This window comes from Fusarium graminearum, chromosome 2, assembly GCF_000240135.3.
Source record: "Fusarium graminearum PH-1 chromosome 2, whole genome shotgun sequence".
NCBI classification, from domain to species: Eukaryota; Fungi; Ascomycota; class Sordariomycetes; order Hypocreales; family Nectriaceae; genus Fusarium; species Fusarium graminearum.
The window spans coordinates 8,747,669-8,770,203 of NC_026475.1; the positions used below are offsets into that span (position 1 = coordinate 8,747,669).

The window sequence follows — 22,535 nt, forward strand, 5'->3', positions numbered from 1 at the left end:
GGCGACCTGAAATCCAGCCAATATTTTACCACCATGATGATTTCGCGGAATTTGCCCATCTCAAATTGCTTTCGTTTGCCCCTTGAGTCTGAAATCAAGACCGATGCCCTTGTGGTTGACGTGCCTTTGCCTGTGTCCGAGAAAGATGACAGATCAAACCAGTCACTTCGTCTATGCACAACGTGTATTGAGTCGAATGAACTTGATTTTGAACAGCTCTCTGAAGTATCTTATCTTTTAATAGGCATGTGCTCTGGAGAGCAATCATTAGTGGGTGGGCTGGTGGGTGGCTATTTGGGTGAAAAGGATTTCCACCGCGAAGTAATGAAAGGCTACGATGACGTTTGGGACGATGAGTCATCGGCGGTACCACCAGTCTCAAAGTCTTCCCAGAAAGATATTACGTCTGGTAAAGGCAAAAGCAAAAGCAAAGGCAAAGGAAACAAAGGGAGCCCCCATTCCGACAAAACCAGAAAAGGAGAGCAGTTGGACACGTTTCTTTATACAGGGTTAATCGAGACGGTTGCGTTGAAAGAAGCTCAGGCCACCACAGGTAGATTAGGCCGTTTTGGAACAGGACTGAAGACTAAATCTGGGTCGGATAATGTTGGGGTCAGCGATCACTTTGGGATCACTGTAGGCATCAAGGTCATCGAAAGATTCAAACCCTAACGTCTCGGTTTATTTGAATATCTTTCATATGATTCTTTTCGAATGCCACGAATATTTATAGCACATTCAACTACCTGTTTGTTGATTTGACTATCTGTACTACAGCGGATAGATGAAACTCTCATTCTCCAGATCCGTCAAATCCAACATGGCAACTTCAACCTTGACTTTGACCAATCTGCCACCCTCGTCAAGCTGTTCAACGTAGTGATAACCATCGTTTTCACCAGCGGCATTGATCCTCTCCTTTCGGATTTCGTTCCTCCGAGCCAGAATGAAGTGAATAATCCACAAAATGACAGGTGTTCCGAACCAACTGATGACGATCATCGAGGACCAAGCTCCGTAGAATCTTGGTTTAGCTGATGCAACCCAGATCTGGGGCGATACTAGGTTTCCAGCACTGTAACCAATCATGAACATGACATTTCTTGTCAGCTTTTTAGTATAGCCTGCAGCTGAAGAGTTGGTCCACCCAAGAGCTATGATGTATGCGACGCCATAGGTGTGAGCAGCCAAGAACATGCAGGCAAGGAGACCTATGGTTCGGTCCCAGGGTACTGTCACCATCCCGATACCACCGGCAATAGCAGGTATGCACCAAAGAGTGCAGTGCAACGCCAAGTTCCTAGGGTATTTCCATAGGGCAAATGCCGCGATGACACAGTTGACGATGCCGAAGCCGCCCCCGGCCACTGCAACAAGAGTAGACTCAAGTGGAGTAACACCGAGCGATGTGACGAGGAGGTTCTTTTGACCATAGGTGAGATTGTTGCAGTACATGAGGGTGAAAGCCTGTAGTGCGAATAACCAAGACACCGGATCTTTCAGGGTTTCGATGAACTGCGATCTCTTGAATTGCTTTTGCTCAATTGAGCTTTGCTGTGATTGTTGAACACGCTTAATGATATGGATCTTCTCTTGGAGCGTCAAAAACCTAGCCTCGGCAGGGTTACTGGGGTAGTCGAACCAGACCCAGATGGAGAGGATGAAAGTGATACCTCCAGTAACGATATGGAGCAGCTTCCAGGGCAGAACCGGCCCACTGGTCCAAAGGAGACCATACGCAATAAATCCTGTAACAATCGGTGCACCTTGACAGGTAATCCAAAGGATGGGCTGCAGGAATGATTGTTCAGCTCGATTGAAAAACATACCAATGGTCATCTCGAGCGCAGGAACAACTACTCCTTCAGCTGCACCCAAGGCAAGTCGAAGTACAATGAGTCCTGCATATCGGGTTGCGACACAATGGAGGAAGATGACGATAGACCATGTGAAGATAATACCAGCAATGAACTTGCTGAAGGGTAAACGTTGCATGAGGTAGTGGCCCGGCCACAGAAATGCGAGATATCCTACCCACGTTATAATAATGCCAATCGATGAGCATGTTTAACTTACCTACGTAGAACATTGTGTTCAAGTTATTGTACTGAGCCTGTGAGATGCCAGTCTCTTCGAAAAGCCCGAGGATTGCTGCATAGCCCAAAGTAGATTTATCGATCTGGATTAAGAGATAGTGTTAGCTTTCGCAGTAAGAGCACAATGCCGAGCGAGGAAACAAACAAAGAGCATGATGTTGATAGTCGAAAGCAACCCCACCAGCCGCAGATATAGCTTTCTTCGGACTTTTTTCTCTTCTTCGGGAGACAGAGGCTCAGCATGATCCCCGTGCTCTTCAATGAGACGAAGAGTTACATCGGCGTATTTCTTTGTCACTGTCTTGCCTTTCGAAGGAGGCTCGATCGAGGGGGCATTTGCCTCACAGACCACATTGGATTCGTTGCCCATTTTGATGAGATAGCGGTACTACAGAGAAATGTGGCACCAGAAGAAGAAGTCTATTCCGATTTCCATTACTTTATATAACAATAGGTAATCTGTCGTCTATTGCGGAGATGACAATCATCGACCTTGAGAAGTTCGGATCCGCAAAGTGTCACAATTGACATTGCATGACGAAATAGACGCTATTTATGCTTAATTGTACGATATGGAGTAGCATTCGTGCTAGGCAATACGCAATTGGAAGATTCTGTCGGCCCATGGAAATAATTACCGCATATGGACTACCCTGGTATAACGCAATCAGTCATGGCGATTGCGTTTGGACTTCCAAGTCAATCACTGGGTCTCGTGCAAATGTAGCATTTCATGCTGACTACTTGGATTGATTCATCGTAACGGGATAGAATTACCAATAAGGCAAATTCATTACTTCATCGGACTCATTCGACATTGAGACCATGCACAAGCATGAGGACTGACCCTGTGCTTAGATGGAACGAATCTGGAAAACGGTAATCTGGTGTGTAATAATAATTAACCCGTATGTCTAGAGAAGTCTCCTTAATAAAGTTCTGTCAACTCGGAAGCTTTATATTCTACAGTATATCGTTTGACACCCAAGTGGTAGGAGGCTGCGCGACTAAGCGGCAATGTTATACTGGTCTTTCAGAACAAGACTACTGATTGAAATGAGCACTTGATACACAGACAGTCGAGAAAATGTAAGCTTGTAAGAAACTACGTTTCTGTTGCTATATGGAAATTAAACCTTGAAGATAACCTTTTGAACCTTTGATTGGTTGAAAAGATCGTAACCTCGAACTGCATCAGATAGGGGCAGAATATTATCAAACAGGAAACTACAGCATATTAACTTGACTAACCCTTGAAACCAGCAAGAAAATGAAGGGAAGGGACAAGAGGGTACATACTCAAGAGAATCTTGTTCTTTCTTCAGGACGTTCATCGCTTCCTGGAAGATGCTTCTCACTGGGCATCGCCCCATCTGGAGTCGAATGTTTTTACTGACAATGTTAGTATCAATTGTCGGCGTAGTTAATGGAACTTACTTATAGGCATCATTTCCAGACCAAGGAATCTATATAGTATCAGTAATCTGTAGAGTGCTGACTGAAGAGTAGGAGATATACCTCAGCATTGTGAACACCAATACTGCTGATGGCACCGAAGGGGCGGACCAAATCGAACGCAGTGCGGAGTGCTGGTGAAAGACCAACGACTTCTACCACGATGTCGGCACCTCGACCATTGGTAGCCGCCTTGATGCGATCGTGCATCCCGGTCTTATCACTCATAAAGTTCAGAGGCTCGGCTCCCAGCTTTGCTGCTTGATCAAGTCTTGATGAGACACTGTCCACAGCAAACAAGTGCTTGGGTTTCAGAGCAGCAGCAGCAACAACAGCACACAACCCGACAGGGCCGCATCCTATTACCACAATCGTCGAGTCATGTACATCAAGGTTCGGCATCATCTCAACGCCGCTCTTGACGCCAAAGTAACCAGTTGGGAAAATATCGGCCATGAGAATCAACGCTTGGTCATGTATGTCTGCAGAAGCTTTCGCGACAGTACCATCGGCAAAGGGAACCCGGACATACTCGGCCTGGGCACCGTCAAGGTTTGGGGAGCCGAGAGGTTGGCTGTTGACGCATCTAGCTGATCCACCGTTTTCGCAGTAATAGCACAGGCCACTGTGATAGTAGATTAGGACCATTGTAATGGATATTTGAATGCAAACTGGGCTCTCTTGGTAATGCTGACTTACCATGAAGCAGTGAAAGGCGAGACAATCTTGTCGCCGATCTCCACAGATTTCACAGCAGAGCCCAGCTCAACAACAGTTCCTGTGAATTCATGGCCCATGATGAAGTTGGGTTCCGTTGGTTCAAGTCCTCGGTAGAGATGCAACTCACTATTCTATTAGTATAGGCGTGAAAGTTTGAGGCAACAGGGAGACGAACGATCCACACAACGCAGTCATGTTGACCTTGACAATAACATCTTGAGGATCCTGAACTGGTCAAAGTCAGATTACTTAAACGGCGCATATACTCTGATGATGACATACTTTGAGGGACTGGTCTCTCCTCTACGGATATGTCGAACGGGCCGTTGAATACCACGGCTTTCATAGTTTTTGAAACCGACATATTTTCCCTAGAATGATGAATGTTGGGTAGATTGTGAAAGATCACTACAGGGGAGAGAACAAGATGGAAAGAATGATGGGTTTGAACAGAATATCTGGTTCAACAGTAGAGTATTTAAATTCCATACTTGATCCTTCTGATAATTTATACATCCCTTTCACTAGTGTGGTCAAGACGGAACTCTGAACTTCCTCGGAAGACGCTAGGAAATGTCTTCCCCACGATTTACCAATCCTGGCTGATTCACCTTTGCACGTGAGCGGAATTTCATTCCATGCCCCACAGTCAATCCAGAACACTCCGCCAAATCAAACTCCGCGGAAAGTTTCTAAACACCAAGGATTAACTATGACGACAAGATCGGGGTCCCAGACAGACGGGACCCGACGGGCCTGCGAGCCTTGTCGGTAAGAATTCAAGTGACTGATTTTGATTCTGTAATGTTCTAACTATCTTAGTCGGAAAAAGTCCAAATGCACCGGTGAGCGACCCATCTGTTCATTTTGTGAACGGTTGGATTTACCTTGTGAGTATGCTGCACGGGGCAGCTCAATGGCTACTCAACTCAAACGTGCTACTAGAATCGAAAAGTAAATTATTTTTCTCTCGCCAGTTTTAAGGACATTTGCTTATTGAAAGCGCAGAAGGTCGTCCACGGCAGACAGAATACGCATCTTGGAATCCCAAGTTTCCTCCTTGTCTGGGTTGCTTACGTATGTTGCTGTATCATGATTCCCAAGAGCCTGAGGCTTACTTCGCCGTGTTCAGTTCTGTTGTAAGAGAAGACGCTGGATCATACGACAATAACTGCACGGTATCTTCAAGACCGGGGCAAGATACGGATTTCGCAGCTACACCTATAGTTTCAGATAATTATGTCTTTTCCGGAGACAGGTAGATGATATGATGTCTTCCCTTTCTTCCCGCACGGCATCTAACAAGTTGAACAGCCCAAATCCACCTCAGAGTGTCTTGGAACATTTTGTAGAGGTATACAGCATCAAGTTGCATCTCCAGCCGCTACCTTTGTTTGAGCTTGAATGCCTGCGCAGCATGCTACCAGTTGCCGCTGGATATCTCCGATACAGCTTCTTGACGCTGATGCTTGAGTTTACTTCACATTCGTGTTATAGTAGCAAGTACGAGGAAGCCTCTACATTCTATAGGCATTCCGCTGAAGCTGCAACTCAACAACTTGCAGGGCAGGGGAAGCCAACAGCAGATATTATGCAAGCCTTGTGCATGTTAGCCTTGCGGAATATTGCAGGTACGGACAAAGTAACGGCCTTCAAATCAATGCTGACTCCAATCTAGCTGGTGATTTACCCCGAGCTTGGATGTCTGTCGGTGCCGCAGCACGGTTAAGTACTGTTGGCCGTTTGTGGCACCCCAAGACGATAAACACCAGAGAACAGGACGCAGACAACAGATGCTATTGGAGCATTCGCATGATAGAATCCATTTTCTTCCCTCATATTTCCCAAGACTTGAAACCGGACCATACATACAAACATCCACCAAGTGTCGATCCACCGCCACCGATTCCTTGCGACTCAAACCAGATAAATGCTCCCGACTTCGATGATACTGGGGGGACCAGTCGCGATGCCGGAATTAACACACATGCAACTAGCATTATTTCTATTTGGAGCCAAGTCGCCTCCTACCTCCATGATATCCGAATGGGGGAGGTCCAAGTGCCATGGCTGCCAGAGTCTACGTACTCTAAGCTCAACCTTTCTCTGCTTGAATACGAAGCCCAACTCCATCGGAAGCACCTGATGAGAAATCTGTTCCCATTCAAAAGATCACCGGAAGACGTAAAAGCGTGTCGCCAGTATTGGAATCCATGGCTGACAACGCATCTTATTCTTCACGCATCTCTTGCACTTCTCAACCACCCTTTCATTCATCTCGTCGCACTTCGTCGTAACAGAGGCATGAGCCAGTCTCGATTGTTTCTTCAACAGGTTGTGGATCAGGCTATCTTTCATTCCGGGTGGGTGTTCTGGCTAGTGGGAATATTCGAAGATTTGTCCGTGGACATTTCAAATCCTTTAATTGGATTGGCTGTTGCAGCGACATCGACTATACCATGGCTGTATCAATTTGTCAGGAATGCCAAGCTTGCTAAGAAAGCAAGCCAGAACTTGTCGAAAGGTCAGAGGCTTCTTGAACGCATGTCGAAAACTTGGCCATGCTTAGTTCGTAAGGTATGTGACCACAAACCCAGGAACTTATAAGAACCTGCCGCTCATGGTACACCAGCTTGAAAGTCTCAAAGAACTACAAGCGCTTGCTATGGGAACCCAATTGGAAACAGGTACCACCAGTACGATGATCGAATTCCCTCCTTCCATGATCTGGCAACTTCTCGACCCCATTATCCTCCCAGCCGAACTCCCAGGCAACGTCGACAATGCTTCCACGGGAAGTGCCACTCGAGTGAGCATCCATGTAACCACGGACTTTTTGCATCCACTGGAGGATGATCAGGAAGAATCACCAATGAATTCATTGGATTGGGACGACAGTTTGATGTGTGGAAATGACTTCCTTCAGGATATTTACCCTGCAGCCCTAGTCCCGTTTGACCTAAACCACTTGTAAATTGAACTCCTAGTGCCAATCCTTTGGATTGACATTCAGAGAACCTGGTTTTTGATGTATTGGGACATAAGCGCCATGCACAAACATCTATTCAATCAACTAAATCTGGGCAGTCGGTGAACAATCGGTGCTGCCTATGACATTAACCGAAATTCGAAACTCTCTGTTTTGACCAATGTCAGACCATGTAACTGGAACTGATTGGTTTATGTCGTTAGCGACACGTCACTTGCACATAGTAGTTCCACGTATGTCACCGAAAAGACCGAGCTTACGTATTCACATCCTCCTTTTCAGCCTTGAGCAGATGCCCAGCCAAGGCTTCTGCAGGTACTCGATATCTTCAACTCTAACGTTAATTCGGAAACCAATAAGTCATTAAATGAAGATGATAAAGTTGGAAAATAAATTACTCTAATCTCCAAAATCCCCTATTCCGAAGGAAAAAATGAAGATGCCATTGGATGTTGCGGATAGTACGGCAGCGCGAGGGGCCGATCAATTACCACGGAGAGGCACAACTATGGTGTGCATACTGGTCTGGATGTCAAGACAGATTCTAGATCAAGCAACTAACCCTGAAACACCCAGTGGCTATGCTCGTATTCCTTTTCAATAGCTGTGATGTCCTGCGCCATGACTCTTTTTAGGCGGCTTATACGGCAAGAAAATGCCGATTTACGCGTCAGCCAATCACGTTAAGAGAATTAGACTCTGGGGAATATTATACATTGGAAATTGAGAACAACATCACAGTACAAAAGGATCTGACAAGAACCTTTATTGTAAATTTCCATCTCTATCAAAATTTCACATTCTTTCCAATAAATCCCTCAAACAACACCCACAACTCAAAATGAAGCTGAACTTCCTCCTTACCGCGGCTCTCGTTGCTGCTCCTGTCATGGCCGCCTCAAGCACTACGTAAGCTGACACATGGAATTTTTCGACGAATCAATACTAAGACATGACAGAACATCGACTGAGACCGCCAAGGCGACCAAGACCAGTGCCGCCTCCAAGACCTCCAAAGCCGCTGCTGCTCCTACTATGGGTGTCGATATGTTGGGTGTTGCAGGTGTCGCTGGTGTCATTGCTGCTATGGCTCTTTGATTGACTGCCTGACGCGTGTGCTATGAGCTTAGCGAGAATATTTTTCTGCGACTCCTGCATAGTTACTTTCTTGACTTTATTACAATCAATTTACAAACGCACTATTAATTCCTTATCACAATGAGTACAACAGTCAAGCATCTGAACCGTGAAACAAGCGATAAGCCTGCCCTGATGAATAATTTTAGTCTTGCTACATCCGTGATTACAGTGCTTTATACCTGTTACAAGGTAGTAGTAGTCTGATAGAATTTATGTATAATGATATTACTCAAGGCACACTCCACCAACTCTCATGGATATCCTTAAGGCTAACCTTGCCTGGTTTATGCAGATAAGGCGTCATGTCCTCATCCCGATCCTGCTCCTTCCGTGTCCACCCGTTTCCAAAGTACCACTGGAAGCGATTACCACTACCAGCCAAGTACTCATACTCGAAGTCTTCCCATCGTGGTTCTCGGCGCACGATTGTTAAGTGAGTAGCACTTCCCGGCCACACGCCATGGATGCGTCCACCAGGTTTTCCGCCGTTGTACCAAGAGCTACAGTTTTCTGAGAGTGTAGTAGAGGCGAAGAAAGAGTCTGCATACTCTAAGAAGTCATCGGCGGCCTTCTTTGATGCTACGATGGACTTGATGCCCTCTCGGGATATCTTGCGAAGGATCTTGGCAAAGTATGCAACCTGTGTCTCGGCAGAGTGAGGTACTGTCCCGGAGGGTCCGGTGCCGTGTGGGCCTGCGAGGAAGAATAGGTTCGGGAATCCGGGGGTAGCCACTCCGAAGTAGGTGTAGGGGAAGCCGTGGCCTTTTTCTTTGCCCCAGACGTCGCCGATGGAGGCTCCATTTGCGCGGATCTCGAAGGCAGGAATCATGTCGCGGTTTGCGCCAGTGGCACAAAAGATGGCGTCGACATCACGCTGCACGCCATCAGTCGTCTCAATGCCGGTGGCGGTGAATCGTGCGATGGGATTTGTGATATAGTCCACGTTGTCCTCGGCGATGGCTTCCAGATATCCAGGCCCCGGGGTCAGGCGTCGGCAGTTGGGTGAGAAGTCCGGTACAATGACATCGAGGAGCTCTGGCTTCTTGGCGAGCCTCTTCTTCATGATGTCAATGAACTGAGCCTTGAGTTTCTTGCTCGTGTCGGAGTTACGGATGAAGCCGTCGAAGCCGCGCCAGTACTTATCCTCGGTAATCTTGCGGAACTTCAGGTATGCTTCTGGATCCTCGAAGGTGGCCTTGAGATCCTCTGGAATCGGCTGTGGCTCAAGTGTGCGGTCATCACCGGCCCAGGAATTGGCAATCCATGTTTTTCCTCGAACGTAGTGGTCAAGGTGCCCTGCGACCTTTTGCACATTCGCAACAAGCTGTATGCCACTGGCTCCGTTACCAATTATAGCAATTCTCTTGCCTTTCAGATCTGTCGATGGGTCCCAGTTCTGGGCGTGTCTGAGGAGGCCTTGGTACTCGGAGATGCCAGGGTAGTCTGGTAGTTTCCACGCATTGAACCGTCCAGTGGCAGTGAAGACAACGTCGGCTATCTCTACTACAGTTGTGATAGCTTGATTAGACTGATCCCGCTTGTGCAGCGTCAACGTCCACGTTGATTCCTCGGAGTTCCAGTCAATGCTCTTGACGTGGTGTCCGAATTTGGCATATTGATAGACGTTGTACTTTTTGGCCACGCCCTGCCAGTAGTCACGGATTTCCGCGCCGGGCGCAAACTCATCAGACCATTTCTCGTTGGGAGCAAATGTTGACTGGTAGACGTGCGAGGGAATGTCGCAGCGCACTCCTGGATATGTGTTTTCGAGCCATGTTCCTCCCTGAGCGATGTTAACATGATTTAAACGATGATAGAGTATTGAGAGAGCCCTACGAAGTCATAGTTTTTGTCGTAGATTGTGAGTTGGATACCGGGTACCTTTTCAGGTAACAGAACCCCAGCAAGAATTCCTGACAGGCCACCACCAATGACAGCGACTCGCAATTGTCGCGGCTCATCAATGTATCTGTCTAGCAAAGGGAGCTTTGCTTGAGGATTGACATATGGTTGCGCCACTGAGAACTTCTGTAGCCCGACGGGCAAGCCGTTCACTGCGCCCAAGATGTTGTCACCGGCTGCATCATGCCGGGACTCAACCAAATCAGAAGCGTCGCCCATGGTGAATTGTTAAGTTATTCAATTGAGATTTTGAAATTTGTCACTGTGTTTACAGTTTATATGAGCGATTTGCATCGAAGTCGACAACATAGCAGATTCAGCTATTAATCTAGTCCAGACCGTAGACGGGATGGTTATCATAACGTGCCCACCCCGCTCAATCACATCATGCCAATCTCCCAGTATGACAACACATGGTCGCAAAATGGCAATCTATGGCGTGCTGGATCTAGATCATCTACCCTTGAAAATTGGCCGCCAATGAGCGTGCCAACTGCCGATCGAATATTTCTATAACTGGACATGACGACAACCAAGTTCCCGGTACTCTTTACCGACACAGATTATAGAATACATCAGATTTATTTCGCTTTTGCTACACTTTATTTCACAACCAACACCACATTCAACATGTCAAATGAAAATTCATCTGGCCATGGGCCGAGACAATACCCAGGTTTGTTTAGTTGAGCTATCCACAATTATCAACAAGAGCTCATCTATTACAGTCAAATGGTACCGGTCGACCTTCTACAACATGACTGTTCTTGGTCTTTGCAACCTTGCTGCACCGGGTATCTGGGGTGCAATGAACTCCTTAGGTGCCGGAGGAGCCCAAAAGCCATACTTAGTGAACACGGCCAACGCCCTGACCTTCTGCCTGATGGTCCTCAGCTGCTGGGGTGGTAGTGTTCTCGTTCACTACATTGGCATCAAAGGAGCTCTCATCTTTGGAACGTAAGTGTTCTATCTGTAGACCTGATAGGAATTTATACTGACCACCATAGATTTGGGTACGCCCCGTATGCTGCTGGGCTATATACTAACAACCGCTTTGGTAACGAGTGGCTTGTCATCCTGGGAGCTGCACTCTGCGGCATCTCGGCCGGCGTCTTCTGGATGGCCGAAGCGGCAATCGCCATTGCGTATCCTGAGCCATGGAACAAAGGTAAAGCTCTCGGCTACTGGCTTACATACCGCCTAAGTGGCCAAATTATCGGTGGTGCTATCAATCTCGGTCTCAACGTCGATCGTGACGAGGCTGGCCAGGTCTCATATACCGTGTTCCTCATTTTCATCGCCATACAAGCTTCAGGACCGCTGTTTGCTCTCTTTCTGAGCCCTCCCAATAAGGTCGAGCGCACAGATGGTAAGAAGGTTGATCTGTCCATCGTTAACAACCCTTGGCTCGAGACCAAGAAGATCACTCGCCTCTTCTTTACAACCAAGTTCCTTCTCATCGTACTCTACATTGGAGCAGTCGTCTTCTCCGAAGCGGTCTTCTTTACCTATCTGTCATGTACGTTACAATTGCTGCCTCTTACAGAAATGTTCTGACAATCGTCTCCAGTATGGTTCACAGTACGATCTCGAGCACTCGGCTCCTTTGTCTCTGGTATTATCGCTGTGATCGGTGGCAATATTCTCGGGGTATGTATTGGCCTATTCATTAAAAAATATTGAACTTTGCTGACAGCCCAGGCCTGGCTCGACCGAACATCAGTTCCGCTGAAACGCAGGACTAGAGGCGCATTCTGGGTTCTTGTGGTCCTGCAGGGCGGATGGTGGACTTGGGCAACCATCCTTGTCACCCGCTTCAACATATCTCAGCCCACATATGACTGGTCCAGTCCCGGCTTTGGTGCAGCGTTTGCTATATTCGTCTTCCTTACATTTGGCTTCCAGCTGAACTATCTCTTCCTGTAAGTGCACTGGACTCATTCGTGCCATCGGAGCTAACCGTCTATCTACAGCTACTTTGTCGTCCAGAACTTGGCTTCTGATGAAGAAGAGATTGTGCGGTACGCTGCTCTGCTTCGTGGTACAGAGTCAGCATGGCAAGCGATCAGTTACGGTACCTCGTCCATCCCTATCATGGCCCGCGTCGGAGGTGTCTATTTCAACCTTGCCCTTTGGGCTGTGTCAATCCTCCCTGCATGGACTGTAATTAAGCACTTTGGCAGTGTTCCCTATGGTTCGGATATTGATGCAACCAGCACCCCTTCGAGCGAGGATGTTAAGCTCAAGGGCTCCGCGAAGGTCACATCCAGCAATGAGTAGGTCCGCGATGATGCCTTGTAATTATCGAGCTTTAATTAGATAGCTATCCCAGTTGATAATATCATGAATCTCAGAAACCGGAACTTGAAATTATATTGTAGTTTTAATTCATGTAAATAAATTATTATTTATTGAAAATCCAGATAAGTTTGGGGGAGGCATAAGCTAACATGAATAAAAAAGCAGATCCCTATTACTCTAAACTACTGCTAAGAAATACAACTCTACATTTGATGCCTCCTTGTTTGCATCTTGTGGTTTCTTATCACCTTGTTGCCCAGGCAGCAATGCAGCATTTGAGTTCTCTTGTGGACTGCGAGTCAATTATTGTAGCCGTGGCTCTTCAGCGGTCGCTCTGATCTAAGATGCCATGGACTTCACAATCTTTAAACACCAGCAGGGTCCATAACAAGTTTCTCAAGACGTTTTCGATTCTCTATGACGCTGGGATCTCTAACTGTTCTACAACTTTATAACCATCTTGCCACCGCTGATCTCGCCTCTCCTCATTTTATCCAGGCTGGCGTTGATACTCGGCAAGCCATCTCCAACGCCGGCGATAGTTGGATACGCGATTGTATTGTTCTGGAGCAGTCTTCCAAGCCACGTTGTTAATGCCTTACCTACTTCCGGGCTTACATGAAAGAGCTTGATCGGGATTGTGTGAAGTGTGAGATCAGTGCGTTGGATCTTCGGAGCAGAGCACAGAGCGACAATGTGAACATGCCGTGGCAGCAAGATCTCACTAGTGTCAGGTGTGCTGTCGTCAGGTCTCTGAGGCTCTGGGATGATTGCAGTGTCGCAGAGGGCATCGATAAGGAAAGTTGTTGTCTCTTTGCCTATTGTATCCAGTCCGAACCTCTTTCTGCCTCTTGTGCAGGACCTAATGATCTCAATAGCTCTCTGGGGATCATGACTATCGATGACAAGATCTGGTTTGATGGAGTGCTCTTTGTATAGCCTCGAGCCGTGCTTTGCTGCATCAAGCACAACTGCGACCCTTAGCCCGGCGAGCTTTGCCAATTGGGCGCTGAGTATTGCAGATGTTGACGAGCCTGTAAAACGTTAGCTATGATCATCGCTGGAACGCTTGCTACGCTTACCTCCCCAGATAACAAACCAGTCCCCGGCCTCTGGGCGATCTTGCGTTGGAATCTGCTGGGCAATCTCCTTGTGGACATCTTTAGGAAAAGAGTCAACGTTTAACCCTTCTACAACTTGCCGCACATCTGGACCGTTATCGACAACCGCGAAGTCTACACCGAGACAAATACCAAGTGCAACTGCTGCTGTAACAAAGGCGACGCCGATAGTTGATCCTTGCTCGAATGACACATGGTCAGGGAGCCGCACAATATTGTAGCTCTTGGCCACAACATGGTCTTGATAAGCGCCCTTGCGACTGTCACGGTAGTCTGTTGAGATGGCAATCACCTGGCCTCATGTAAGTAACTCGTTTGTATAGGGCTTGGTGGTACCACCTACTCGGTCACCTTTTGCCCAGCCGGAACGGTCATCTGCTTTCCGGACGAGGAGTCCACTGAGCTCTCTACCTGCGACCTGCGGAAGATCGGGTATGCCAAAACCGAAATCTCTGTAGTAATTTTAGTTTCTGAATATTTGGCATAATTTGCTGCATTACTTACGGTCCTCTCCAGTCAATTGGGTTCAAGCCCACGGCTCTGTTTTCTATGAGAACCTCATCACTCTGCAAATCCGTAGGCACAGGGTAATCCTCAACCAACTGGTAAGGCTGGTGGGCGCCATAAAGAAGGACTGCTTTCTGTGTTGTTGGAACAATATAATCGTCCTCGTCTTTCGTCGGAACTGCTGGTGTAATCTGGCTCTTTGACCTCGAGAGAAGATTTACTGCCTTTTGGCCACGATTCAACCACCAAGTAATCATAGTGTGTCGTTTATGGCTTTTTGCTGGTTCCTACAAGGAAACAATAACGAATGGGACATTTAAAACGACATTGACTGAATTATCGCGGCTTTGCTCCGAGACTAGTGGGTTTTAGTGGATGTCGTCAGCATGTCGCCATGACATTAGTAGCTTGTACAAGATACAACTCAAATGGCGTGACGGCTCGAAATGGCGATGCTGCAGATTATCCCATATCACGCAATTCGCACCGGTGCAGATTCGTGGAATCGATATCAAAAGCGGGCCTGCATCAATTGCCGGATCGTGAGGACAACACGGTCAAATGGCTCCGTCGTAAACCAAAAGATTGTATAAGATCTTGGCTGTAATTTGCATGGCTTCCACTCCACCAAATCAACTACCTGGACTGTTCCTTACTCAAGAAAAAAACATTAGCCGAAATGTCTTCACAGGAGAACACTGAGGAAGGAAAGAAGAGCCTCATTCTCAATGCCTTCGTTGAAATGTGTAAGTTTTTGATTGCCTCGGGGAGTGACACGGCATACTGATGAAGCATTCACAGGCAGTGGGCACCAGTCGCCTGGTCTCTGGCGTCACCCTGATGATCAGTCATGGCGGTTTACCGACATCGAGCACTGGACAGACCTCGCAAAGCTGCTCGAGGAGGCCAAGTTCCACGGAATCTTTATTGCAGATGTCCTAGGTAAAGCTACCTGACAATTCAACTTTGAGATCTTGTGACTGAACATGACTAGGCGGATATGATGTCTACAAGAAGTCACTTGACCCTGCTATCATCTCAGGAGCTCAATGGCCTGTCACTGAACCGCTTTCGGTCATCCCGGCAATGGCTGCTGTGACGAAGAACATCAGTTTCGGCGTCACAGTCTCAACGACCTACGAGCAGCCCTTTCACCTGGCTCGAAGACTGTCGACACTTGACCATTTGACCAAGGGAAGGTACGTGGCCCTCAATCTGAAAACAACACACTCTACTATGACAGGCTAACGCATTGGGACAGAGTTGGCTGGAACGTACGATAAGACACGACATTAAACAATGCCCACTGCTGACCGTACGTAGATTGTCACAAGTTACCTGGACTCTGCTGCTCGCAACCTTGGGCGAGAAGAACAACTAAGCGTACAGCCGCCCAATAACGATTCACAAATTCGAAAAATACAATGACTAACATCTGTCAGCACGACGAACGATATGCCATCGCTGAGGAGTACCTAGAAGTCATGTACAAGCTCTTCCAGTCCTCTTGGCGCGACGACGCCGTCAGGCTGGATCGTGAGGCGGGTATCTACACTGACCCGTCGCGCGTGCGAGAGATCGGGCACAAGGGCAAGTACTTCAACGTCGCCGGCCCTCACATCGTCAACCCCAGTCCCCAGCGAACTCCTCTCTTGCTGCAAGCTGGAGCATCAAAGGCTGGCAAGCTTTTTGCTGCTCAGCACGCAGAGGCAATCTTCACTTCGGCTCATGCTCCTGCCGTGGCGAAGAAGAATATTGCGGAGATTAGGCAGACGGCCAAGGATACTTTCAACCGAAATCCAAACAACATCAAAGTTCTTGCCCTGGTTACACCCATTCTAGGACGCACTGAGGAGGAGGCAAAGGCAAAGTACGATGACTATAAGCAGTATGCTTCGCTTGAAGGAGCGCTATCGCTGTTTGGAGGTTGGACTGGAATGGACCTGAACCAGTACGGTGATGACGAGGAGCTGAGACAGGTGGAAAGCAATGCTGTTAAGTATGAAACCCGCTCTGCCTCGTTACTTGTATTGTGCTGACAACCTATCAGATCCACCGTTGAGGGCTATGCTCGCTTCTCCCCCGTCAACTCGAAGTGGACCAAGCACACTGTGGCAGAGCATGTAAGTCTCGGTGGCAACGGGCCATTGCTTGTCGGCACACCGACCCAAGTTGCAGACAGCCTCGAGGAATGGGTTACTGAAGCTGGCGTTGACGGCTTCAACTTTGTATGTTCATCAAATGACATTTGACTTGCCTATTGCTAACTTTATTACAGGGCTATGTTCTCTTCCCGCAATCCTTCAAGGATATTTCTGATCTTCTGATCCCTGAGCTACGAAGCAGAGGACTCTTCTGGGATGACTATGCTGTGCCTGGAGGCACTTACCGTGAGAACTTCTATGGCATTCCAGGGCAGAAGTACCCATTAGAGGAGCATGTTGCTTCGTCACACTTATGGTCCGCTCCGAAAGATGAATAAATAGACTTAAATATATCTCCCCAGGAGAAACATTAAAATAGGAGCTTTGAACTTGGCGAGCATCATATTGGAGGTGATTTCGAAGATAACGATGTCAGTAAGCAAGAGCTGGTTTCCATTATTGACGATGCTGTTGGTAATCCCGATGTCCTTGACGAGGGTAGTGGTGATAGCGCTGCTGAGGTTTGTCTTGCCTAACTGCAAGGCGAAAAAGCCCAGCATCGGGCTTCCGAGTAAGACAAGGGCAAGCCTGGCCAGTAGTTCCAATGATAGATAGTATGCAGAACCGTACGGCATGGGTTATTTGCTAGGACAATGACATAGTGGAACATACTTGAGCTTGATCTTTTTCTCCTTTTGTTCAGTCCAGTCTATACATGCAACAGCAAACTCGGCCGTTGAGGCGTTCGACGGTTATGGACGTTACAATTAAGCTCGCGCACCCTAGCGGACGGAATGGTGGCGTCTGACCAAGTTCTGACACTTTACTCCGCAAAGTTCTCATCTTTGTGTAAGAACTGTGCCGTCTGTAATACCGCAGCAACTACAAGTTCTGACATCACGCTTTAACATTGACAACCATCTTGTCGGAACATTCCCAGAATTTTGAATATACTCAATTAATATATCAACAGTGCGATGATTCAATGATATTACCAGTAATTACAGATGTGCCTCTAAATATCGAGAATTTTCTCAAACAAATTTCTAACCTCTATGTCATACCCTAGAAATACATCTTTTCAAGTCGGTATTCTCGGATTAATAGCGTAATAGTCAAAGCGGCCACTCTGGCATCCCAAAGCAATTCCAGTCTCTACAGTTAGCTTCAATCTATAAACCTTGGACGTCGATGTTGAACAGAAGAATACGGACCATTTGTGGGAACAAGACTTTGGGCCACCGTTGTAGTCATAGTCTGTCCTAGGTGTTTGGGGAGACCCTTGATGTATCCTAAATTTCATCTAGTGACAGAACTAAATCATGTGGACTTACCTCTATTTTGTTCCTGACACCTTCTAAAGAGCATTTCAATATGCCTGTCAGAGCAAGGTTGTGTATCATATTGAAGATATTTGCTGCAACTAGCATATTAGCGCTCTGGCAGAGAAACCATGTCGTTTCAGCAACAGCAATATATTTTGCCTCCAAAGCCAGGGCAAGATGCACGAATGTAGTGCTTTGGGTACTTCCTATGCCCAGCCCTACAAGTACATGGTGTGAACTGTTGAAGAGGCTTGACCTGTCGTGCCATCGAACAAGCACTAAGCAATAACATATAACACCAAGAGTCGTAGCTATGTAAATGACGGACTTGTAATGCCCAGTACGGCTGACATACTGACCAGTTAGTAGCCTGCCCACGGCATTGGCAATAACAATAAATACAAGGCGACTACCAGCGGAGGCAACAGACATCCCTGACACAATAGGAAAGTAAATTGAGATAGTGTAAGTAATGTAAGAAAGACTTTCAGCACGGAGGTAGAAATTAAAGAGAGCCCTACTCACAATGAATTGCGATGCAGTTTGCAACGCTATGATCACAGAAGGAGAAAAGAGGGAAGTAAAGAATGTAGCACCTAACTATAAATATCCGACCTGTCGCCTTAATTATATCATCCGGATTATCATCACACTCAAGTGGCTAACTTTGCACAAGAACGAACACTGATTAAACTTGTGAGATATATCTCCTGATATAGTAATAGGTGGACTAGTTGTAGCTACAAGACGAAGGCAAGGTCTGGCCGGTCTAATAGTATGTCAATTTACCAGAGCAAGTAACTGACCGCTGGTTTATTTGCATATCCAACAGATGTTTGTATTTGAAGCTCCAGGGACTGAATATGTAAAACTTATATAGAAGAGCGGGGGGGCATAGGATAATATCTAACACTACTTAGGGAGATTCCAGTCTTGACTCCTCACAAGCTCGAGCGGTAGCAAAGACATTGGCTGCAACCAAAGGGCCTCTTCTTCTGAGAAAGCTCGAATACACAGTTTCCTCGCGTGTTGACCTTGCACTGTTTATTTCCAGGGCATTGTGAGTGATAGCAGTTCTTGCCAGGTCGGCCTCTAGTCAAGCACTTAACACGAGCTCGGGACTCAAGCTGAGCCAACACGGCGGCGCCATCATTGCCCGTCAAATCATCCTCTTCCTCGTCATTCTCATCCTCTACATCCTGAGGCTGGATGGCTTGTGGTGGCTGTGCATCGGCCGCTGATGGTGTTAGTCTGAGATGTGTAGTGTTGTGGTACTAGGGAGAACATACCATTGGGCTGAGCAATCTCAACTCCAGAACTCTCAGTGGATGGCGCAACTGCAAGAACGGCAGGAGCTGCTCCCAGGAAACCGATCAAAAGGACAATGTTTTGGAGGTAGCGCATATTGAAGAGATGAGTAAATGAGACTGTGGTGTTTGGATTCTGGAGTTGTTGAAACTGTAGCAGAGTAGCGGCATCTTATATGTGTATGGCCTCCAACAATCGTACATACTTGCCATTTCCTCCTCTCCTTCCTAACGCAACTCTTACAGCTTCTTCGGAAGGATGATTGCTATAATGGGATCTGCAAGAGACGGAAGCATTTAGGGTACTGCACTACAGGCTACAAATGCATCAGGGTGGAGATAGAGGAGCGTAAAAACGAAGCAAGCATGATCTGATGCTTACAATAACACGGAATCCCTTGTCAGCAAGTCTATATCCCAGTCCTGCGAGACCTAGTTCTCTCTCAATTTAGTCAAAAACTTGCCATGTGATGGCAATGCTAGAATTATCTGTGTCTAAGTTGGTTATGACGAACAACTAAAGCCTTAACAACGCAAACAATGTAGGTGTAAAACAGAGTAAATATAATATACCTTTAAGAAGATGGAAATTAAATAATACTTGGAACTTATATTTGCCTTCTTTTTCCGCTGTATGGTTAACCGCCTTGGAGCTGTTGTTTTCTTTAAGTAATACGCAGTAAGACGCATGTATAAGAATGATAAGCAGTGATACGAAGCGCACATATGTGGCGTATGTCTGCAGCAAATGTAATCTAAATGGTTTCGTCGTAAAGACCCCTCTTCGCTTAGCTGAGCCCTTACGCCAAGGCTGTTTGTTTAGCGCAAAGCTTATTCCAAGACTTTTCCTCAGTGCCGCACTGCCGCTGCTTATGTACTACGTTGTTGATCTTGGCAAATTCAAAGGTTCGGTGATTACTAGAAACAGTAGATATGCGGCGAGGATCTGCAGGCCCGTAATGGTCTAGACCAGGCCCCTAGTCATGAAAGAATCCGCGCAACTACACAGCCCCTTGAACCTCTCTACTCGGTCCAGGTCTTTCTTGTCGCAACATACAACCTGAATAGGACAACACGAGATGAGTTAGTCTTGCTGCTTGATTTCTGCAGAGTAAGACCATTCTGTAATGAAAGGAAAGCCACTGTTTCAATGATGTGGGTTTCTGACGGAGTTCTGCGATCCTCTCTTTAATGCATAGCCCCGCCGAGAATGTGATATATCATGGTATGTCTCAGCCCCCAACCAAGCATTAGTCCCAACAACCAAGAGTAGCCATCCGAAAAGGAAAAAAAAAGGTCTTCTTATTCTTTTCACCATACAACCGAGACACAATAAACGACAAAGACAAATCGAAATGTCAATGAGTGATAGAGATCAATTGCTTAGGAGACTCTGTCCTGGTGATCGATCAGAGAGTTGGCACCAACATTACGAGCGCGTCCGGATTCCAGGATCATGCCAATGGTTTCTCGACGATCCAAAGGCAAAGGAATGGTTTGAAAATGAAATTCCTTCTCTGCTGTGGCTTCATGGGCCATGTAAGTGTGACGTGAATTTGAGTCATTGCCTTGGCTAATGTATTCTCAGCCGCGACTGGCAAGACGTTCCTGTGGTCAGTCGATCCTCAAAAAGCTAGAAGCTACTTGCTAATTACAGCTGCAGCTCCCGTCTCTTCGAGTACATTAAAGAAGGCAAGGATAACGCGGCTGTGTTTGTTGAATTAACACATAACCATAAACAGTATAACAAGGTCGATTTCAATCATGCGTTAACCTCTGTTTTGAGGCAGCTCGTATCGCAGCTTCCCAGCACGTCGGGTGTTTGGGAGGAACTAATAGCTCTGGAAGACATTCCCTATCCAGACGATGATGAGTTTGACCAACTCCTCCACCTTGTTGCGTCGGAGTTTGACAAGGTCTTTATCGTGTTCGATAACGCCAATAGCGTTACTGAGGCCGCACTGAGGGATTTAATTCTTTCCTTGAATCCGAGTGACTCTGGCTCAAACTTTCGGGTTATATTCGCGAGTCGAAATGCGTGTCCTAGTGGCTTCTCAGCATCTCATCAAGTCCTTGAAATACGTTATAGAGCGAATGATGAAGACGTGAAAGTGTACACCATTCAAGCACTTACAACTGTCTCACATAGGGACTTCTCCACGGCTCATGATAAGTTACTTCAAAACATGGTTCAAGTCTCTGACGGCCTGTAAGTACCTCAAACGAGTTAAACTCTGGTGCTGATGCTCAACAGGTTCCTACCCATTCCGTCTTGGTCTGCTGGAACACCTATGCTAGAACTCCTGGCTAGTCTCGATCAACTTGTAACTTCCTCTAGGGAAACACCTTCCTCGGACAGGATAGATGTTTTCTGCGAAGAGGCTGTGAGGCAAATTACAACTTCACAGTGGAAGGATATGGCCTTTTGTATTCTTTACCATATTATCAAAGCTTCCGAAGCTGGCTACACTTTCACAATGCCCATGGCACTTGAAGCGCTAGATGTTTGGCAAATCAGCCATGATGAGAAGGACTTCAGTACTTCTGAAGTTCTTCTAGGTTGCCATGGCGTTATATACTATGATGAAGATGATGAGTCGATCCGCATTACATCACCACTTCTCAGTGAATACCTGAAACGTGTGGTTTTCGATGTTGACTACGACAAGCGAAGCATTTCTGGCTTTATGCGATATCTGTCATCTGACTCTTTCGCGCAAGGTGCTGCCAAGTCATCTGCCCCTCTCAGGGAACGACTTCAGAAGCACAGGTATCTGTGGTTTGCGGCCAGAATGCTAGGTCCCAGCTTACAGACAACCATCCCAGACACGTTGGTTGATGACTTTATTCGCCTCTCATCTCGAAATGGGTCGATTGAGTCATACCTTCAAGCAGCCGAAGCATGGCCGTTCGAGAGTCAAGCCAGCTACGACGAGCTTGAAGAAGATCAAGAACGATGGGGAGTCTTCACTCCTGGATATGGTCCACTCCACCTAGCTGCGCATCTCGTAGCTCCGAAGTTTCTCATCGACGCGCTAGTAGCGCGTGGAGAAGACCTGGAGGCTCGGGATAGCGATGGGCGCACAGCGTTACATTTAGCTGCAGAGATCGACATGGAAAACTCGACACTCCAAGCTCTTATCGAGGCCGGTAGCAATGTGCTTGCTGAGGATAGTTTAGGCAACACGCCTTTATCTAATGCCGTTGTGGACGGGAGCGTCGAGTCTGTGAAGGCACTGTTGGCTCATGGGGCTGATGCAAGTGCGCTGGATGAAGAGACCTTGGAGCAATGCGGGCAGGAGAAGGCGGACATCGCGGCGTATCTGAGGGAGCTTGGCATCGATGTACCAGTTGAGGCTGATAGTAACATGGAGGAATAAGGCATCAGTGAATTCTATGTTCAACTTAGAGCCCCCTATGCAACGGTTGGATGTATGATTAATTATCTGAGCCTGAAATCGTGGCAACGTTACATATTAACTAGGTATTGGATCACCTAGATGACGTGTCCTTGTACAGGAGCGGATA

General features: G+C 47.0%; 12 protein-coding genes across 12 annotated transcripts; 6 read left to right on the forward strand and 6 right to left on the reverse strand.

Annotated features, from left to right (window-relative positions):
• Positions 1-33: 33 nt before the first annotated feature.
• Positions 34-672, forward strand: FGSG_14019 (uncharacterized protein; the record flags this gene model as incomplete). The annotated part of the gene is made up of 1 exon (XM_011324749.1): positions 34-672. One exon carries the CDS (start codon positions 34-36, stop codon positions 670-672), a length of 639 nt encoding a protein of 212 aa, XP_011323051.1.
• Positions 673-771: 99 nt separating this feature from the next.
• Positions 772-2,466, reverse strand: FGSG_11571 (uncharacterized protein; the record flags this gene model as incomplete). Its single annotated transcript, XM_011324750.1, has 3 exons — positions 772-1,971; positions 2,081-2,179; positions 2,242-2,466. 3 exons carry the CDS (start codon positions 2,464-2,466, stop codon positions 772-774), a joined length of 1,524 nt encoding a protein of 507 aa, XP_011323052.1.
• A 984-nt stretch (positions 2,467-3,450) lies between these two features.
• On the reverse strand, positions 3,451-4,466 carry FGSG_11570 (uncharacterized protein; the record flags this gene model as incomplete). The annotated part of the gene is made up of 5 exons (XM_011324751.1): positions 3,451-3,469; positions 3,534-3,562; positions 3,615-4,176; positions 4,251-4,397; positions 4,456-4,466. The coding sequence occupies 5 exons, from the start codon at positions 4,464-4,466 to the stop codon at positions 3,451-3,453; spliced, it is 768 nt and encodes a 255-aa protein (XP_011323053.1).
• Positions 4,467-4,983: 517 nt separating this feature from the next.
• FGSG_11569 (uncharacterized protein) lies at positions 4,984-7,245 on the forward strand (the record flags this gene model as incomplete). Its single annotated transcript, XM_011324752.1, has 6 exons — positions 4,984-5,042; positions 5,104-5,161; positions 5,280-5,348; positions 5,530-5,902; positions 5,950-6,848; positions 6,904-7,245. 6 exons carry the CDS (start codon positions 4,984-4,986, stop codon positions 7,243-7,245), a joined length of 1,800 nt encoding a protein of 599 aa, XP_011323054.1.
• Positions 7,246-8,046: 801 nt separating this feature from the next.
• FGSG_14018 (uncharacterized protein) lies at positions 8,047-8,487 on the forward strand. Its single transcript, XM_011324753.1, has 2 exons — positions 8,047-8,169; positions 8,220-8,487. The coding sequence occupies exons 1-2, from the start codon at positions 8,102-8,104 to the stop codon at positions 8,356-8,358; spliced, it is 207 nt and encodes a 68-aa protein (XP_011323055.1). The 5' UTR covers positions 8,047-8,101; the 3' UTR covers positions 8,359-8,487.
• A 142-nt stretch (positions 8,488-8,629) lies between these two features.
• Positions 8,630-10,521, reverse strand: FGSG_11568 (uncharacterized protein; the record flags this gene model as incomplete). Its single annotated transcript, XM_011324754.1, has 2 exons — positions 8,630-10,183; positions 10,237-10,521. The coding sequence occupies 2 exons, from the start codon at positions 10,519-10,521 to the stop codon at positions 8,630-8,632; spliced, it is 1,839 nt and encodes a 612-aa protein (XP_011323056.1).
• A 411-nt stretch (positions 10,522-10,932) lies between these two features.
• FGSG_11567 (uncharacterized protein) lies at positions 10,933-12,729 on the forward strand (the record flags this gene model as incomplete). The annotated part of the gene is made up of 7 exons (XM_011324755.1): positions 10,933-10,978; positions 11,031-11,259; positions 11,310-11,821; positions 11,873-11,952; positions 12,004-12,224; positions 12,276-12,578; positions 12,726-12,729. The coding sequence occupies 7 exons, from the start codon at positions 10,933-10,935 to the stop codon at positions 12,727-12,729; spliced, it is 1,395 nt and encodes a 464-aa protein (XP_011323057.1).
• Positions 12,730-13,044: 315 nt separating this feature from the next.
• Positions 13,045-14,488, reverse strand: FGSG_11566 (uncharacterized protein; the record flags this gene model as incomplete). The annotated part of the gene is made up of 5 exons (XM_011324756.1): positions 13,045-13,167; positions 13,222-13,637; positions 13,686-14,016; positions 14,068-14,176; positions 14,229-14,488. The coding sequence occupies 5 exons, from the start codon at positions 14,486-14,488 to the stop codon at positions 13,045-13,047; spliced, it is 1,239 nt and encodes a 412-aa protein (XP_011323058.1).
• Positions 14,489-14,910: 422 nt separating this feature from the next.
• On the forward strand, positions 14,911-17,323 carry FGSG_11565 (uncharacterized protein; the record flags this gene model as incomplete). Its single annotated transcript, XM_011324757.1, has 10 exons — positions 14,911-14,977; positions 15,033-15,173; positions 15,226-15,430; positions 15,475-15,505; positions 15,555-15,614; positions 15,674-16,230; positions 16,282-16,459; positions 16,510-16,691; positions 16,755-16,896; positions 17,255-17,323. 10 exons carry the CDS (start codon positions 14,911-14,913, stop codon positions 17,321-17,323), a joined length of 1,632 nt encoding a protein of 543 aa, XP_011323059.1.
• A 133-nt stretch (positions 17,324-17,456) lies between these two features.
• On the reverse strand, positions 17,457-18,132 carry FGSG_14017 (uncharacterized protein; the record flags this gene model as incomplete). The annotated part of the gene is made up of 3 exons (XM_011324758.1): positions 17,457-17,678; positions 17,710-17,956; positions 18,056-18,132. The coding sequence occupies 3 exons, from the start codon at positions 18,130-18,132 to the stop codon at positions 17,457-17,459; spliced, it is 546 nt and encodes a 181-aa protein (XP_011323060.1).
• Positions 18,133-18,641: 509 nt separating this feature from the next.
• FGSG_11564 (uncharacterized protein) lies at positions 18,642-19,104 on the reverse strand (the record flags this gene model as incomplete). The annotated part of the gene is made up of 2 exons (XM_011324759.1): positions 18,642-18,937; positions 18,990-19,104. 2 exons carry the CDS (start codon positions 19,102-19,104, stop codon positions 18,642-18,644), a joined length of 411 nt encoding a protein of 136 aa, XP_011323061.1.
• Positions 19,105-20,362: 1,258 nt separating this feature from the next.
• FGSG_14016 (uncharacterized protein) lies at positions 20,363-22,387 on the forward strand (the record flags this gene model as incomplete). The annotated part of the gene is made up of 4 exons (XM_011324760.1): positions 20,363-20,546; positions 20,596-20,620; positions 20,665-21,216; positions 21,262-22,387. The coding sequence occupies 4 exons, from the start codon at positions 20,363-20,365 to the stop codon at positions 22,385-22,387; spliced, it is 1,887 nt and encodes a 628-aa protein (XP_011323062.1).
• Positions 22,388-22,535: the final 148 nt, after the last annotated feature.